The following is a 17,873-nucleotide window of genomic DNA, read 5'->3' on the forward strand; positions in this document are numbered from 1 at the left end:
GGACCTCCTACTTTTGGGCAGTGCTGAGAGGGTGGGGGGTGTTGCTCCAGGAATGAAGCAATTGGGAAGTCACTCTGAGCTTCCAGTTGTTCCTCCGAAGTCCTGCTGTTACCCGCCCCACCCCTGATGTCACATATGATTTCAGGCGTAGGGTGGGTGAGAATGGCTTCACCAAAATGGCCTCACTGAGCAAATGCAAAGGCAGCCTACGTTTGATCCATAGACGGGAGGTTCCTCCCATCTGAGCTATGCCTATTCTAAACTGTTGCTCCAACCAAAACAATTTTGAATCATGCTGTTCAGTCCAGCTGTATTGCAGGATCCAGGCATCATGCTCCCTAGTCGCCCATCCCACAGAGAAATAAAGGACCACATAGACTGGTTTGGATCGAAACAGGCCACAACTTTATTGAATACAGATGCAAGAGGTTTGGCTTGGACATTAGGCAATCAAAATACTTCTGGCCTGCCCACCAGAAGTGACGCGTAGGTCATTCCAGGCAGGGGGTGTCAGGAGTGTGTGCAGGAGCCAGGCCCTGGGACCAGTCGGATTTTGCAGGACTGGGGCCTTCCTAAGTTTGTTCTGGAGAGGCAAGGTGTGGCTGCACAGGTGAAGCCACTTGGTAACTCACTGCACCTGGTGACAAGAGCCAGGAAGGGATATAAGGTCAGCATTTCTCTTGGCCTCTTTGCCACGCCAACTTGTTTCCTGCCTTGCTGCGTTTGGCTCCTTGCTTCCTGATCCTCAAACCTCAGCTCTTTGCTTCTTCACCCTCGGACCCCTGGCTTCTCGGCTCTCGTTCCTGCTCCCACCCTGCCATCTTGCCCCCGATCACAACATCCTCAGCCAGAACTTTGATTGCCCGTAGACCAGACCATGACAGGGGGGTTCATAAGTCTTACATCAAATAGAGTGGGGGCCCCAGGGACTGCTGTCTGGGGGAGCATCCTCAACCCTGGCCCTGCCTGGGCACACAGGCACGACCAGTCCCCCTGGTTCCCTTTAACAGGATACCCCAGTGTTTGGAGGGGCAGGCGAAGACTACACCCTCCCCTCCATCCAAGACAAAGGGTTGGCCCAATGCCCAACCCAGTTGTGACGATTGCTATGAGGTAGGCAGAACCACTGGGTTAGAGCCTATTGGCTTGGTGGACAAATTCCTACCTGGCTCCATAAAACAGCGACCACCGTAGCCACAGCAAATTCCTTAACAGTCAGCTTGAATCCAAGGAGGGTGGTTGGGGGAACCCAGTGAGGGGAAAACAGGTCGGGCCCCAGGTGAAGGCTATTTAAATGCCCAGGGAGTGGACCCAAGGGAAGCCTTTCAGCTCCGTTGGCCCCGCCCTCCAGCCCAGCCTGCATCCCCATTTGCCAATTAAGGATGTAGGCTAGGATCCGGCTTCTGACAGGCAGCGCAAGCTTATGCCCACGCCCCCTATCCAAACGGGATTCAAGTGACATGATTCCCTCGTCGGGGCCATGGAGAAGCCTCTGCCATCCCACAATGCCGCTGCACCAGAAGGGGTGAGCGGACTTCCCTACCACTTTCCAGTGTCCCTGCTCTCTCTGGTGTTTCAGCCCTTTCTCTTTCATTCAGCTCTTGAATTCCATCTCTTCAAATCTATGAAGAGCACTTTTCTTCAACTCAGCTCATGTATCATATTTTCGCTCCTCCCCCCAGCCTTTTAGCCAATTATAAGGATAGTAAACTCCTGGTTAAGTGTTCATTTCCCCTTAACGGCCACATTCCTAGACTGAACTTTTGACCTTCTGTTCAATAGATCCCGAGTAGAACAACCACTTGTACTTTTGACCTCCCCATGAAAATGGACCCTTCTATGAGGAGAGCCCTTAAAATCCAAAGCAGCCATTTTATAACAACCAAACTTTATACAATATGGTGGAATGGCTTCTTTTCTCCCTTTTGGGGGGCGGGGGGATATTTTGAAAATGAACCGGTTTATCAATTATTTTGAAAGAACATTGCCACTCATAAGATCAGAAAAGGAACAGAACACATAACTGAAGAGAAAATCTTTTTCCATAATGATGATGAAAAGTGAGAACCCAACCCCAAAACCTGATTATAAAGCAATCTAAAGATGGTACTACAGGACAGGAACTCCTCTGTCATTCCTGTCTGCTCTGTCTAGACACTGATGAAATTGGACACTTCTGTTTCCTGTGGAAGTAGTCCAATTTTTTGTTTGAATTATATTTGCAGCTATTATTTATCAGCTTTAATACTTATTCCATGGAAGAATGTGCTTTATAGAACACTTTCCTTCCAGTTACCTTCTATTAGCTTTTTGAATTTCTCATGGGTTTTACAAAAAGATAGTTGGGGAGCAGGGGGGAATACACTACAGTTGAAAAGAAGCAATTATTTTCTGTAAGATCTCCAAAACTCCAGCTAGTTTTCTCTCTGAAAGGCAATGGTGGAGGCATCTCAGGACACAAGGGGGAGAGAACTAATTAGCAGCCCAAATCTGCAAGCCGGTTGTGCCAAAACACATAGCAGATAGTTAAACTCTGGGATCTGAAACAACAAGATATAGCAATGGCCATCGACTCAGAAGACCTTGATGCACAAATCCATGGAAGATAAGGCTAACAGTGACTTCTAGTCATGGTGATTATTTTACCCCCAGAACCAGAGGCAATATGCCTTTGAATACCAGCACCTGGGGATCACAAATGGGAGAGTGTTACTGCACTCATGGCCTACTAACAGCATTCTATGACTATCTGGTCCTTATGGACCATCTGGCTGGCCACTGTGCAAAAGGAATGCTGGATTCCCATAGGTCTTTGGGCTCATCTATCAGGGCTCCTCATACATTCTCGGTTGGTCTGCTTCAGCTGGATCTTGGTGTTTCTGCTCAACTGGTTTATGGGTTTGGCTTTAGTTGGGCTCCCTGGGCTTCAGTTTCCAATGGAGTCTTCCTACTTAGAGAGGCATTTTTGCTGCCTTTCTGTTCACCCAGCCTTTTCAATAACTTAGCTAGTCTGCCCCTCTGTTTCTTAAATCTGTGCTTAACTTTTGGGGTATAGCAAATTCTGTTTTGTTGCGGCATTTATATCTGGGGTGGTGGGCTTTCCTCTTCTTTTTGAACGGTTTCATGTCTTACTTCATGTTTAAATTGTGCTTCAATTCGGCTGTAAGGTAGGACGCCATCAGTAAACAAATAAATATGGGGCAGGGCAAGGAGCATTAAATTGAAAAAGAGCCCATAACCAAAATGGGAGCAAATCATGGATACTGTGCTGGTCCCGGGGGCTACCGTGTGGCGTGGCCTGAGTCCAGTCTGAGGTCGAGGGTGTGGTATGGAGGCTGTCTGTCAAGGCTGAAGCGGGGTCCAAGGCAAGGAGTCGGGTGAGGTCAGGAACTCTGGCAGAAGAGCAGGACAGGGTGCCGGCAGGAAGAGGTTACCAACAATGTTGCTCCTGCAACCTGGGACAGGGCTGGCTGGCTTTTATCTCCTCTGAGGCATAGGGCGGCCCCAGTCCACAGGTGACTCGCCTCTCCTGGCCTGGAGGCGAGCACTCCTCCTGCAAGAACTTAGTTCCCTCCGCCTCTCTGCCCTGAGCCTCTGCAGCTCAGGAGAGGCTGGAGGGTTACTGGACCCAGAGGCAACCTCACCTTCCCCTGACGGGGCTGAGAGTGGAACACCTGCAGGCAATGGGTCCTCCATCACCTCAGGAGCCAGAGCAGATTCAGCTGGTGTCTGCTCCTGAGGATCCAGCACAGGTGAGGGCCCTTCAGGTTCAAGCCCCAGCCCCGGCTCAGCCAGTCCTGGAGGCGGGGACTCCTGTGCAGGCTGGGATTCCTCAGGTTCAGCCTCTGAATCTGATTTCCAGGCCATCACAGGTTCATGTACACGTAGATCATATCCCTGCAGAATTCACGGGATTAGATTTCTGATTCTGCCTCCCCAGCTGCCCTCCCTCTGGCACTAATACTGCCAAGCGCACTGCAATGCACCCAGCCATCACCTGGAATCAGATGTACATGGGACCTTCCAGAGAACTACCCAGGAACTCCACCACCTTAATTCATTTCAGCTGCATTCATTGCTTATCTCAGAGTACCGATAAATCATTGCCTGCCTTGAGATTTCAAAACTGGAAAAATGTAGCACGAATATTCCAGCAACAACAACAACAAAAAGGGAGTTCTGCCAAAACATGTCACACACATTTTATCATGGGAGACCTATCCGTCTAGTGCTCTCTGCTGGTTGTTAACATATAAGGATTAAAGGAAATTGCTATTATGGGTAATTTTCCCACGCAGTCTTCCCAGGCCCTAGTCCCTTCAGGTGTTCTTGGATTAAAACTCCCCTCATCTCTGACTATTGGCCATGCTGCCTGAGGCTAATGGGAGTTGCAAATCCAAAGCGACTCCTTCAACATACATACCGGTATGCTGTGGCATGTAGTTAGGAAATCATTTTCCACTCCAAAATGGCACTCATTGTGGTGGAAACCAGCATTTAGGTGTGTGTGCTGCTTTTTTCTTTTCTTTTCTTTTCTTTTCTCTTTTCTTTTTAGTCCCTACTTTGTTTCAATAGCATGGCAAAGACCTCCTTCACATACTCTTCCAATCCTTTGGTGAACGAATAGAAATTTGAAGGATGCAGAATTCAAACCCTGCATCTTTAGCATTCCAGAAACCATTTTTTTGTTTGTTTCATTCATTTCTAGACTACCAACCAGTGGCGTAGTGTGGGTTGTCAGCACCCGGGGCAAGGCAAGTAATTTGCGCCCCCTAACCCATGGATTTGCGCCCCTTAACCCTAACACTCAGATGTTGTGCCCGGTACGGCCGCCCCCCCCCTGCACCCCCCACGCTACGCCACTGCTACCAACAAGTGTGGGCCAAGGTTTGTTGCCGCACATTACAGTTTCTTCTTTAGGAATGTGTTTATTTCGGCGATCCCCAACACAGTGCTTGTGGGCACTAGCAAAAAGTTCTCAGCAAATATTCCCTCAGAAATCCGCAGTGCGTGAAAGACTGTTGACTTTCTGCTCAGTTCCTATTTGCACTGGCTCAGCCTCTCCTACACTGAACGCAAACCCTTAAACATGGCTTTATTCCACGGGAGGCCAGGACTGGAACACCCCACCCCTTCCTGTTCTGAACAGAGAGGTGCAAAGAATGAGGACAGCAGTGGCTGGTGGGGCTGCCTTTTTTCATCGATGTTGGGGACGTGCCTACACCATTTCAACTCTTTTTCTGCTCTTTGGGATATCTGCAACAGCCATTTTGTTACTGGTGCCCTCACCACTTTCTCAAAGTTCCATATGTGTCCACTGCCCTCCAGATGTCGGCGATAATCACTACATTATTCAATTATCCATTTATTATGCTTCTAGGCTGCCCTTCAGCTAAAGTTTTCAGGGTGCTATACAAGGACTGAAATTAAATGACACTAAAATTAACACTAAAACCACAGAAAGGTCCAACACACTGCTCAGTTACAAGATAGTGGCAATACAGAAACCACGATGGACAGGAACTGCCCAGCCCACACAGCCTTCCATCCTCAAAGGCAAGATGAAACAGATTTCAATGAGCAAGACAAATCTCTTGAATGTTTCATACCTGTGGGGCCGTAACAAAGAAGGCCCTGTCACGAGTCACTGAGGGACTGGCTGCAGTTATAGGTGGAACTTTCAGCAGAGCCTCCCAAGTAGATTTTAAACCAGACATAGGCAAACTCAGCCCTCCAGGTGTTTTGGGACTACAACTCCCATGACCCCTAGCTAAAGCCAGTGTGGTGTAGTGGTTAAGAGTGGTGGTCTCATAATCTGGTGAACCGGGTTCGCGTCTCCGCTCCTCCACATGCAGCTGCTGGGTGACCTTGGGCCAGTCACACTTCTTTGAAGTCTCTCAGCCCCACTCACCTCACAGAGTGTTTGTTGTGGGGGAGGAAGGGAAGGGAGATTGTTAGCCGCTTTGAGACTCCTTCAGGTAGTGATAAAGCGTGATATCAAATCCAAACTCTTCTTCTAACTAACAAGCCAGTGGACAGGGATGTTGGGAATTGTAGTCCCAAAACATCTGGAGGGCCGAGTTTGCCTATGCTTGGTTTAAACCATCAGCTAGAAGGGAACACAAGAGCCATCCTTTCAAGCGAGTACCCGGATCAGAAGTCATATAGGGTTTTAGACACAAAGGAAGCACCTTACATTGGGCCACGCAGCAGACAGGCATCCAGTCCCATTCTTTCAGGAGCAGCATGACATGACAATTGGCACCTGCACTTTGCCTCAGAGGCGCTCTTTTGTTATTGCCTTCCTGCAATATAAATTGGGGAAACTGGTGCTTGTTCCACCTGCTATGCTAGCTCCTTGTACTCCTTATGAAAAGCCCGTCCCCCCCCCCCCCCGGAAGCCTGGCGCCAGCTCTGTTTCTTTCCCCCTTCTTCCCATTTGTCAGGCATTCAGCTCTTTCCCCTGCTAAATCATCCAATTCTGTCGGCCCAAAGCCTCCATTTAAGCTTGCTATTTACTTAACCTTCACTGTACCGAGATGAGGTGGTTCCAGCTTCATCCTTGGCCACTTTATTATTTTCTTTACTGCAGCTTAGTAGCCTCTTGAACTCCACTGTAGCTCAGGTAATTCTCATCATGCGCTTCATCTCCCCCTGGGCTCTTATTGCTGCCAGAAGCAGTTATTTACACTCTCTTTCTGCATTTTTCGTTGCCACTGAAACACAACCCCTGACAGCATCCAACCTGCTATAATCCCTGGTTTCCCGCCCGCTCCTTAAAGCTGAGAATTAGGTTGCTTCTTCCATTAGTCCCTGACCTAAAGTAGGTTCATAGAGAATTGCTATAACTATAGAGCATTATCCAAATCAGGTAGCCAATTTCGTAACCTCGAGGGCAGCCTCACATAGACAGCAGTGCAGTCTGCCTCTGATCCTGAAAGTCGTATCCTGCCATCAGGACTAGTAGCCACTGACAGCCAAATCCCCCATGAAATAATCTAATCCCTATTTAAAACCATCTAAATTGGGGGACAGTGGCTATCACCACACCTTGGACCCTCACAACTGCTTTTTTAAAAAAACCAAAGTGTAAGGAGGCCTGATTTCCATTAATGGATCTAGTACGGTCCTCGGTCTACCCCTCTGCAACGCATGGAACTGCTTTTAGAAGGCTTTTTTTAAAAGGGTGACAAATTAATTGAGGATACGTAGATATATTGGCGGATCTGTTGGTGGAGCCTTCTCGGTGGCATCCCCCATTTGTGAAATGCCAGCCCTGGTGAGGTGTGACTGCCTTCCTTATTATTCACATTCAGGAGAAATTTAAAAACAGCCTGTTCAGCCAGGCCTTTGTTTCTGGCAAGCTTGAAATTGTGACCTGTGTGAATATGTGACTGCTTTTAAATGTTCTCGCTTTTTTAATGAGGCTGGTAGGTAGGTAGGTAGGTAGGTAGGTAGATGTTTATGAATGTGGTGGGTGGGTGTGGGTGTGGGTGTGGGGGAGAGAGAGAGAGAGAGAGAGAGAGAGAGAGAGAGAGAGAGAGAGAGAGAGAGAGAGAGAGAGAGATATACACAGTGGACACTCGGGTTGCGAACATGATCCGTGCGAGATACATGTTCGCAACCCGCAGTGTTTGCAACCTGCAGCTGCATGCATGTGCATGCGTGGGTTGTGATTCGGCGCTTCTGCGCATGCAAAAGCACAATTTAGCGCTTCTGCGCATGCGCAACCGCTGAAACCCGGAAGTAACCCGTTCTGGTACTTCCGGGTTTCAGTGGTCCGTAACCTGAAAAAACGCAACGTGAAGCGTCTGTAACCCAAGATATGACTGTAATGTTTTGCTGCATTGTCACTCCTTTGTGAGGAAGGGAGGGATGGAAATATAATAAATATGAATAATAATAACAATAACAATACAATAGCCAGATGAAGTCCCTCAGCTCTTGTCTAACCTCTTTGCGTTTCACTGTGGGCCCAGGAGACTTTCTGCGCATGTTCGGGGGTGATAGAGAAGCTGCAACACGCCAGCCTGCTCGGCCGTTTGCAGCGCATCAAGGAGCAATCGCAAGTGATCAACCAAGCCATGGCTGAGCTCGCCACTATCCCCTACCTCCAAGACATCAGCCAGCAGGATGCTGAACTGGTGAGCAATCTGGTTTTCAATCCTTGCTGTGCGGGTTTGCTTGTCAAGCAAGAGGAACAAAACACAATGGGGGGGTCTGCCTTTCCCCCTCTTGAACCTATTTTTTTAAATAAAAAAATTAGGAGCTGCTTTGAAAACCTGGGCACATTTTGGCAAAGCGAGGGCTAAACCCAAAAGAGGCATATAACGCTTCAAGAGGCATTTAAAATGGCCACCCTCAGATCTCTTTATTGTGGAGGATGAGGAGCGTTGGGGTGTTTCCTGCATTATGAAACAAAGTCCATTATAAACAGGATTATTAGCCTCCCGTAGCGTAAATATCAAGAGTACAAGACGAACCGGGGGAAACCACCTAAAACAAAATGAAATAAGGAGCTTTGTTTGTTTGTTTATTTATTCGACTGAGAGAACGTTCACTGAATGTGCAAGAAATGGACTCTCTACAGCGGATTTAAGTAAGGGAAATAAGCACAAGAACATTCGAGCCGCAGTAGATCAAAATGAAAGATCCACACTGTTTCTCGCAGCAGGCAAGCAGATGCTACCAGGAAGCTCACAAGCTCAAGCTCAGCAGCTGCTTTGTACACCAAAGGTCCCTGTTTCCATGGAGAAACAAATGCCCTCCAGATGCTGTTAGGCTCCAGCTCCCATCAGCCCCGGCTATATGGCCAGTCATCAAGAAGAATGGGAGCTGTGGTCCAGCAACATCTGGGCCCCTGAGATCGCAGGTGATGGAGAATGGCCTCTGCCTGAGGAGACAGAGAGCTGCTGGTAGTCAGAGGTCCCGTTTAAAGCACTCTCACAGCCCTTCCAGGGGTGCCCAAACTTTTTCCAAAGAGGGCCAGATTTGATGAAGTGAACATGCGTGAGGGCTGACCAAAGTGGTTGAGAGCTTTTTTTAGGATTGCAGTTGCTGAGCTTTTTTTAGGATTTTACCCCAGGCCATATACTGCCACAAGTTCTGGATTAAATCGATTGGCAGGCATAGGCGCTGACTCCATGGGGCCTGAGGGGGCCCGAGCCCCCTCAAAAATTCGTTTGGGGGGGCTCTGCCCCCCAATAATTTAAGAAAATTATTAGTTATATTATGCTTTGTAAAATCACAAAATTATGTTGGTATTTTTTATTTTCCTTGTTTGACGATAGTTACCTTTTAAAATACATTCAGTAATGAGTTAAAACAAAGCCACTCCCGATCTAGAGAGGGGGTGGGGTTGCGGGCTCTCGACCCATCAACAATCTCGCGGGGCTGGCGTCAGCCCCACAAGAAGCGGGGATTCCCCCTAGCTCATTAATATTCAACGCCCACGGCGGCAGTCAATCGGCTACCGCAAAGGGCGGGCCCTCACAGGTTCACTTAAGGTCGTGGCAGCCCGGGGCTCGCCCCTTTCGTTCCCCCAGCAGCAGCGGTTTGGAGGTCTTGGGCCCCCCCAATATTTTTTATAAGTCGGTATGGGCCCCCGCCCCCCCAATATTTTTTATAAGTCGGCGCCCCTGTTGGCAGGCCAGATTAGGCCCCCCCAACAAACTTTGGACATGCCTGCTTTAAATGGTCATGGCAGAACCCCACCACCACCACCAGCAAGTGTCCCTGTTTTCCAGGGACAGTTCCAGATTTACAGAAGCTGTCCATGGCTGTCAACGTTTCCCTTTTTTTTTAAGAGAAATTCCCTTATTCCGAATTCCTCGCAAGAAAAGGGAAAAGTTGACAGCTATGAAGCTGTCCCAGTTTCTGATTTGATCCTTAGGATGTCCCTATTTTCATCGGAGAAATGTTGGAGGCAGTGGTTTTTTTCTGGGGGGGAACGCAGAGGTACGCATACCCCTAAACATTTTGTGAATCTAAGTTTGTCCTCATTGAGGGGTGTTATTTCAATATGAGTAGGAAAATGAGAGTACCCCTAAACGTTTCTTTTTTGGGGGGAAGCACTGGTTGGAGGGTATGGAGTTAGCCGACCCCTGAGCCATCTAAAGGCAGCCATGTATAGGGAAGGGTTTTGTTTAATGTTTAATGTTTTATTATGCTTTTATACATATTGGAAGCTACCCAGAGCGGCTGGGGCATGTTAGAGGACATTCGGCACAGAAACATGTGTGTATACCTTTAAGAAGTTTCTGGGATTAATTGGCTGCAGGTGACCGTTGCTATAAAGGAAAAAGCTGAGTTTTGTTGCTTTGCCTGCAGGAATAACATCCACCAGAGCTTGTGTTTATTTGTTTAGTAATAAAGTCTTCGTTTTTCCGTTTGGTGTTTTTACACCTATGTCTCCTGGAGTCACTCTGTCCTCTGCCACCGGCTGGCATCCCCCTCCAATAGGTTATGGGCTCAGACCCCAGTCTTGAGTGGGCAGAGACAGAGCGTGAAAAGAACCCAGAGACTGGAAGCAACTCTGCGTTTCTCAAGCAGCTGGCTGTGTGAAGGCATCAGCAGGGAGTGTCTGTTTGGGACCAGGAGCCGAACGTTTCTTCAAGCCACGTGTGAGTAAGAACTGAGTGGAAAGCTGAAGGCTGGGTGGTGCCATGGCTGGACTTGGAGCTGTAGCTCAAGGGGGAGCTTCCTATTTTCCAGTAGAGAAACTGGGAGAGTCCAATTATATGTCATGGAGTTTACAGATGCAGGCGTTTTTAAAGAAAGAACAATGTTGGACTGCAATTGTTAACCCTCCTGTAAAAGAGGAGGATGAAGAAGTAGATGAAGCAGACCAAAGGCTGGAGGACAAAGCCTATGCCAATTTAATTCTGAGTTTAGAGAAGTCTCAGTTATCTCATGTGCGAGACCTTGAAACAGCAAGTGAGATTTGGCAAGCACTGAGAGCAATACATATTAGAGACACTGCTGGCAGCAAAATTACTCTAATGAGAGCTCTGTACCGAGCCAGACTAAGTGAGGGTGAATGTGTTTCAACACATCTTCAAAGAATGCGTGATTTATTTTCACAGTTAAATGAACTTGGGGAACATTTTTCTGAACAGAGAAAAGTTTATATTGTGCTGTCTTCACTTCCTGAGTCATGGGACAATTTAGTGATGACTCTGGAAGCAATCCCAGAAAGCCAATTAACAATGCATTTCTTAACTGGCCGTTTGCTTGATGAGGAGGAAAGACGCCATGAGAGGAAGGCCACAACCCCTCACCGTAACTCCAGAAATGGGAGGCAGTCCAGTAAAAGATATGCAACTGATGAGGAGCGGCATCCTAAAGAGGTTGTAGACCACAGAGAGGAAGCAGCGTTCACAGTTAGAAGATGCTATCGTTGTGGGTCAACCAAGCATTTAGTACGACAGTGCACTGTGTCTGTGGGAGAAAATACAAGACAAGGGCGGCCTGCGTTTGCTGGGAAGCGAGGAAACAGGAAGAATCGAATCCAGTATGTTTCTGCAGCAGTTCGAGGCACCAGTCACGACGTTGGACAAGACTGGATTTTAGACTCAGCAGCAACAAACATTTTTGTCAAGTCTGCACAAACCCTTGTAGAAAAGCAGCCTTGTAAATCTGTAAATGTAGTACTAGCTGATGGAACAGCGCATGAGTCAGCTGGAAAGGGTAGTGTGAATATCAACTGTTTAAGTACCAAGTTTACCAATGTTTTATGTGTACCAAGCTTAGAAAATAATTTGCTTTCAGTTACAAGTCTTGTTAAGCAGGGATTTAAAGTAACCTTTTCTGGTTCAGGCTGTAGAATAGAGAAAGCTGGAAAAGTGGTTACAGCGTCGCTACAAAATGGTTTGTTTGTTTTGAAAGACCAGCTAGTAAGTGAGTCTGGGGCATGTGTTAAAGCCTGTAATAGAGCCTTGCATGATGAGTGCCAGCATCTGTGGCATCGTCGTTTGGGGCATGCCAATTTCCGCAGTATTGCAAAAATGCCAGAATTAAGCAAGGGAATTAAAATGAAAAAATGTTCAGTTTTTCTAGACTGCAATACCTGCAAGGAGTCTAAAAGTAAGCGAGGGTCTTACCCTGAAAGTACTAGAATTAGCAAGAGGCCATTTGCTTTAGTACATTCAGACCTTTGTGGGCCATTTGCAGAGTCTGAAGGAGGAGCAAAGTTTTTTTTGGTTCTTGTGGATGATTATAGCCGGTATACTTGGGTATATTTGTTAAAACACAAAAGTGAAACTGGTCAACTGATTAAGAATTGGATCAACTATATAGAAAGGCAGTTTCCTTACAAAGTTACCCAGTTGCAAAGTGACCGTGGAGGCGAGTTCATGTCTGAAGCCCTCCAAGTTTGGTTGAAAAAGCGTGGTATTTGTCACCGTAAATCGTGTCCTTTTTCACCTGAAGAAAATTCAGTTGCAGAACGCAAGATAAGATCTTTACAAACAATGTTAGATTCAATGCTATGTGATTCTGGCCTATCCAGGAAGTATTGGGGAGAAGGAATTCTGTGTGCTAACTACATACAGAACAGATTGTTTCATTCTACCATAAACAACACCCCTCATTTTTTGCTTTATGGAAAAAAACCCTTTTTGGACCATGTTAAAACTTTTGGTTGCTGGGCTTGGGTTCACATCCCAAAAGGACAGAGAAGGAAAGGTGAGCCCAAGGCAAAGAAACTTAGGTTTGTTGGCTATCAAACTTGGTCAAAGGGGTATCGTTTTGCACTAGGGCGTGGCAGAGTTGTAATATCAAGACATGCAGAGTTTTGTGAGCAAGATGGTTGGGTTCGTTTACATGGAAATTCAGAAGTTATGTTATATTCTGATAATACAGATAAATTTGTGAAATCTGAGGAAGATAAGCCACAAATTAAAGAAAGTTCTGAAAGTGACAGTGATGAGGATTCAGGGGATGAGGATCCCAGTACACAATCTCCTAAAGCTGAACCAATTTCTCCTGAGCAGGATGAATCAGAAGGGGAAGATAGTTCAGAGGGGGAGAGTGTTCAAGTTAGAAGGTCACAAAGAAGCAATAAGGGGGTACCTCCAGAAAGGTTTACTATACAAGAAGCTAAAACTGTTGATGTGAAAAAGGAACCTCGTGATTATGAGGAAGTTTTAAAGTTACCACACCAGGAAATAGTAAGGTGGAAAAATGCAATGAAAGCAGAAATGAAATCTTTAGCAGAACACGATGTCTTTACCATTGAACCATTGCCAGAAGGAAAAAAGGCAGTGGGCTGTAGATGGGTGTATAAAATAAAACACTTGGCAGGTGGTGATGTTAAGTACAAAGCCAGACTGGTAGCACAAGGCTTTACTCAAAGAAAAGGTGAAAGCTTTGATGAAACCTTTTCTCCTACTGCAAGGAGTGAAAGTGTACGCTTATTGTTAGCTCTTGCAGCACAACGTGGGTTTAAGGTAAACCATTTTGATATTGAAACAGCTTATCTTAACGCAAATCTGCAAGAAGAAATTTTTATGAATCAAGCGCCAGGTTTTGAGGCAGGAGAACAGAATTCTGTATATAGGCTGAACAAAGCAATTTATGGGCTCAAACAGTCAGCTAGAAATTGGAACGAATGTCTTGATAATGCTTTAAAAAATCTTGGTTTTAAAAGAAGCTTAGCTGATAACTGCTTATACACTAAAGGAAAGGGTGATAAACAAGAATTGTGTTTGTGTTATGTTGATGATTTGCTTTACTCTACAAAAGGTGACAAGCAAGTGAAAAAATTTGCAGAACAACTAAGAAAGGAATTTAATGTAAGAGATTTGGGGCCAGTAAAAAATTATCTCGGTTTAGAAATTCAAAGAACAAACGATGGAAGTTTTTTGTTGAGTCAAAAAGACAAAATAGTGGAGTTACTTGAAAGAAACAATATGCAAAACTGCAAGGGAATAAAAACCCCAATGGAAATAGGTTTTTTCAAAAATGAAGAAAAATGCACAGAACCTGTAAATCCTGAAATGTACCATTCAATAATTGGAAGTTTATTATACATTTCATTGTGGAGCAGACCAGATTTGAGTTATGCAATTGGAATACTAAGCAGACTAGTAAGCTGTCCTACAGAAAATGCCTGGAAAGGTTTAAAACGTATTTTCCGGTATCTAAAGCAAACACTTGATTATTGTTTAAAATTACCATCTTCAGGGTCCACAAAATTGCAGTGTTACGTGGACAGCGATTGGGCCAACCTGCCTGATAAAAAATCAATTTCTGGAATGGTATTTCAATTTGGAGATTCTTTAGTAGGATGGAAATCCAAAAAACAAACTATAGTGGCCACATCATCAACTGAAGCCGAATACTGTGCATTGTCGGAATTATGTAATGAAGTAAAATTTTATGTTCAGATCCTCAAGGATATAGACGTAGAGTGTAATTATCCTATTCAAGTTATGGAAGATAATCAAGCCGTAATAACCTTGTCTGGATCTGACCTGTTTAGAAACAAATCAAAGCATTTAGAAATTAAATACCAAAATGTAGCTGAAAATGTAAAACAGAACCAGATAATGCTGAAGTATTGTGAAAGTACACAAAATGTGGCGGATGTATTTACAAAAGCGTTAACCCTTGAAAAACATACACGACTGGTAACAAAGTTGGGAGTTGCAGTGTGTGATATGTAAATATGTTCTTTTCTGTTTAAAATACTATTGTTTCTGTTTGAATGAGAGGGGGTGTTAGAGGACATTCGGCACAGAAACATGTGTGTATACCTTTAAGAAGTTTCTGGGATTAATTGGCTGCAGGTGACCGTTGCTATAAAGGAAAAAGCTGAGTTTTGTTGCTTTGCCTGCAGGAATAACATCCACCAGAGCTTGTGTTTATTTGTTTAGTAATAAAGTCTTCGTTTTTCCGTTTGGTTTTTTTACACCTATGTCTCCTGGAGTCACTCTGTCCTCTGCCACCGGCTGGCATCCCCCTCCAATAGGGCAAGCCAACCAGGTGGGCAGGATATACATAGTACAATTATTAGGATTAATAATATTGTGGAATAGGACACCCCTATTTTCATCGGAGAAATGTTGGAGAGCATGCCACGGCTTCCCATTAGCTATAAAAGCTGCTAAGAGTTGTTAGGAGCAAGGCTGGATTAACCGCTAAGCAAAATAAGTGTGCTCTTAGGGCATCCAGAGAACAGGGGGGCACCACAGATTTATTTATTTTTCAAATATAAATGAAGCGCAAGTACACTAAAATAAACATTATTTCCCATCTTACTGTTTCATTTCGGACAAGAAAATTTTATTTAACGGTTTTGAATTAGATATATATGGGAGTGCCAAACCCTTTTAAGTGCTTTGGGGGGTCTTAATCCAGCCCTTGTTAAGGGACCGTTATTCCCCTCAGAGAGCTACAGTTCCCAGAATTCCCTGAGAGAAGTGGGGATGATTGTTAAATTACTCTGGGAATGGTACATCTGTGAGGGGAATGCCTAGAGTTGCCATACAGCTGGGAAATCCCAGACATGTCCTACATGCACATTCGGGGGAAATTTTACCATTGTAAGCAAATGTCCAGGTTTGGGGGGGTGGCTTGGGCCCTGTTTTTGGGTGATTGCCTTAAAAAAAAAACTTAACAACTTTGTCCGGAAATATGGCAACCCTAATTGTGCCCTTAATGTTTCCACCAATCTGCCCAATACAGCTGTTACATTTGGGCCGCAGAGGTTGAATGTTGGTTAAAGAGGGAACACAACTAACCCCCTGGTCTTATTTCAGCCCCATAACCTTTCCGTAAATATCACAGTCACTAACTTGCAAAAGGCCTGAGACCTTGAGGCCTGAGATCTTGCTCATCTGCAACACAGTAATTCGGATTCCGCAAAGCTCGTTTTGCTTTTTAGAGCTTACACCAAAGAGATGTGGGGCTAGGGTGTCTCAGTCCACTGCCACCACCCAAGTGGAAATTTTAAAAAAAGAACAGAGGGGGCTGTGTGTACAGATGGGGAAGAAATTTGATTCAGCCCACATCTAAAGGCAAGCTTAACAAATGGACATTTTCCTAAACAATATATAAACCGAAACACAACCATCCTTCAAAATTTGTGCTTCTCCAAACTGTGTGATACGGTTCTCCAGACAAGGGATGTGTACAGAAATGCATACTTTGGGATAAAGTGTGCATAAGAATTCAAATATTATTGAAAATAACAAACATGCATCGTATTAAGGGAAATTGCTTGGGGAAATGGGTGTATATATCAGTTAAAACTGCATGCAAAAATGTGTGCATTCTGAGAAATTTCAGATGAAATGCTGAGAAATTTCCATGAGGATTTAAATTTTTTTTAAAAAAATCACAAATTGCCGCAGAACTGAATTTGAGACTGGCATCCTCCAGGCATTTGCTATCAGCTCAAATCCTCACACAAGAACATTCCACAGGTTGTTAGTATTGCAATGAGAAGTTACACAAAGCAAGGGTGCGTTTGTTCTTATTATGACCTCAGGAGCACCAGGGGACTCTGCAACAACAAAAACGCTTCCCTGAAGACCACCAGTAAATGTGCTGGTCCTGGAGACGCAGCCCAGTGCTCTGCTTCAAACTAACGCAATGGATAATTTCCCATTTGCATGCGTCTAAATTAATTACTGCATGCAAATGAGCAGTGGCTGGTGGTTTCTCCTCTGGGATGGCTTGCAGACCAAGTCATACATCATGGCTTAAGCACATGCTGGGAAACCATTACTTAAACCTGGCTCTCCCAGCTGCAGACTTCACCTTTCGGAAGACACAGTGACCTTCTCAAGGGTAGAATTTCAACAAGCCTTGGGAGTGTTTGCATCGCTTTCGATCTTTCTTTACCAAACCTGGCAGCCGTAGAGAACCCCCAAACAGAATACTCTATGACAAGCTGTTTTTCTTCTCGCTTAGGGCACCACTTTTAAGTAATGCAGAAAGAGATCTATAATCTGGACTTCCCACATTTAACTTTAAAAACAAACAAACAGCAACACATTAATAGCACCCACAGAGGGAAAGGATAGCATAACACTGCAAATACTTTTTTCTAACTAAGAGAAATCTTACTGATCTCTCACATCGCAACCCACCTGGCTGCACCTTTAGAACACTGCCAGTTTGTTAAAACGAGAACTTTAAACAGTTTGATTTGATCCTTCAGTTCAGTCAAACTGGGTGCTGCTTCTATGTATGTGTGGCCCAAAAGCTAGATTGCAGTTTGCGTTTTTAATGTTTATTTATGAACCACCTTAAGTGCCCCATGGGGGGGGTGTTGAAAAGCCTTTTTCATAAATGTCTTTGTTTCTTTTAATCGACGCAACCTAGCCAGTTGCAACTTTCGAGTTGATTGTTGAGCTCAGTAGAAGGCATTTAAGTAGGTGTTCCACTCGCATGCTGAAATTAATGAGACTGAAATACTGTAATATTTACAAACACATAGTGCATTGCAAAGCAAGCTTCTCCGAAATTCCTTAAGTGCACTTTTTCTGACAGGATATTTCACCAAACACACACACACACACACCCTTATTGTTGAGCATTATCCGTCCCACAATAACACAAGGCAAATGTGGATGAGAAGAGGAAGGAGGTGATGGTGGTGGTGTTCATTGTGCGAAAGATGAGCAATAAAATCATCAGCGTACAAATGATTTTTTAATTAGGTTTTAATCTGTGTATTTAGAGAAGTTATTTCTGTGTGAATTCCATTCCGATAATTTTTATCTTGGTGTCACAGCTGCAGTCACTAATGGCAGATGCTATGGACACCCTCGAAGGAAGGAAAAGTGATAAAGAACGTGTCTGGAATAAAATTCAGAAGGTAAAAAAAATTGTCATTGCTGAAGACTCAGCAGATATAGCAGTTT

General features: G+C 45.0%; 1 protein-coding gene across 1 annotated transcript in view; it reads left to right on the top strand.

The window, feature by feature from the left end:
• SPATA16 (spermatogenesis associated 16) overlaps positions 1–17,873 on the top strand; it is a 157,231-nt gene that overhangs the window by 109,082 nt on the left and 30,276 nt on the right. Inside the window, exons 9-10 of the mRNA XM_081911091.1 lie at positions 7,980–8,144; positions 17,744–17,827. Of these exons, the coding sequence (XP_081767217.1) occupies positions 7,980–8,144; positions 17,744–17,827 (249 nt within the window). The remainder of the gene's footprint in view (positions 1–7,979; positions 8,145–17,743; positions 17,828–17,873) is intronic.

Source organism: Podarcis melisellensis (genome assembly GCF_964234715.1).
Source record: "Podarcis melisellensis genome assembly, chromosome: 5".
Taxonomy (NCBI): domain Eukaryota; kingdom Metazoa; phylum Chordata; class Lepidosauria; order Squamata; family Lacertidae; genus Podarcis; species Podarcis melisellensis.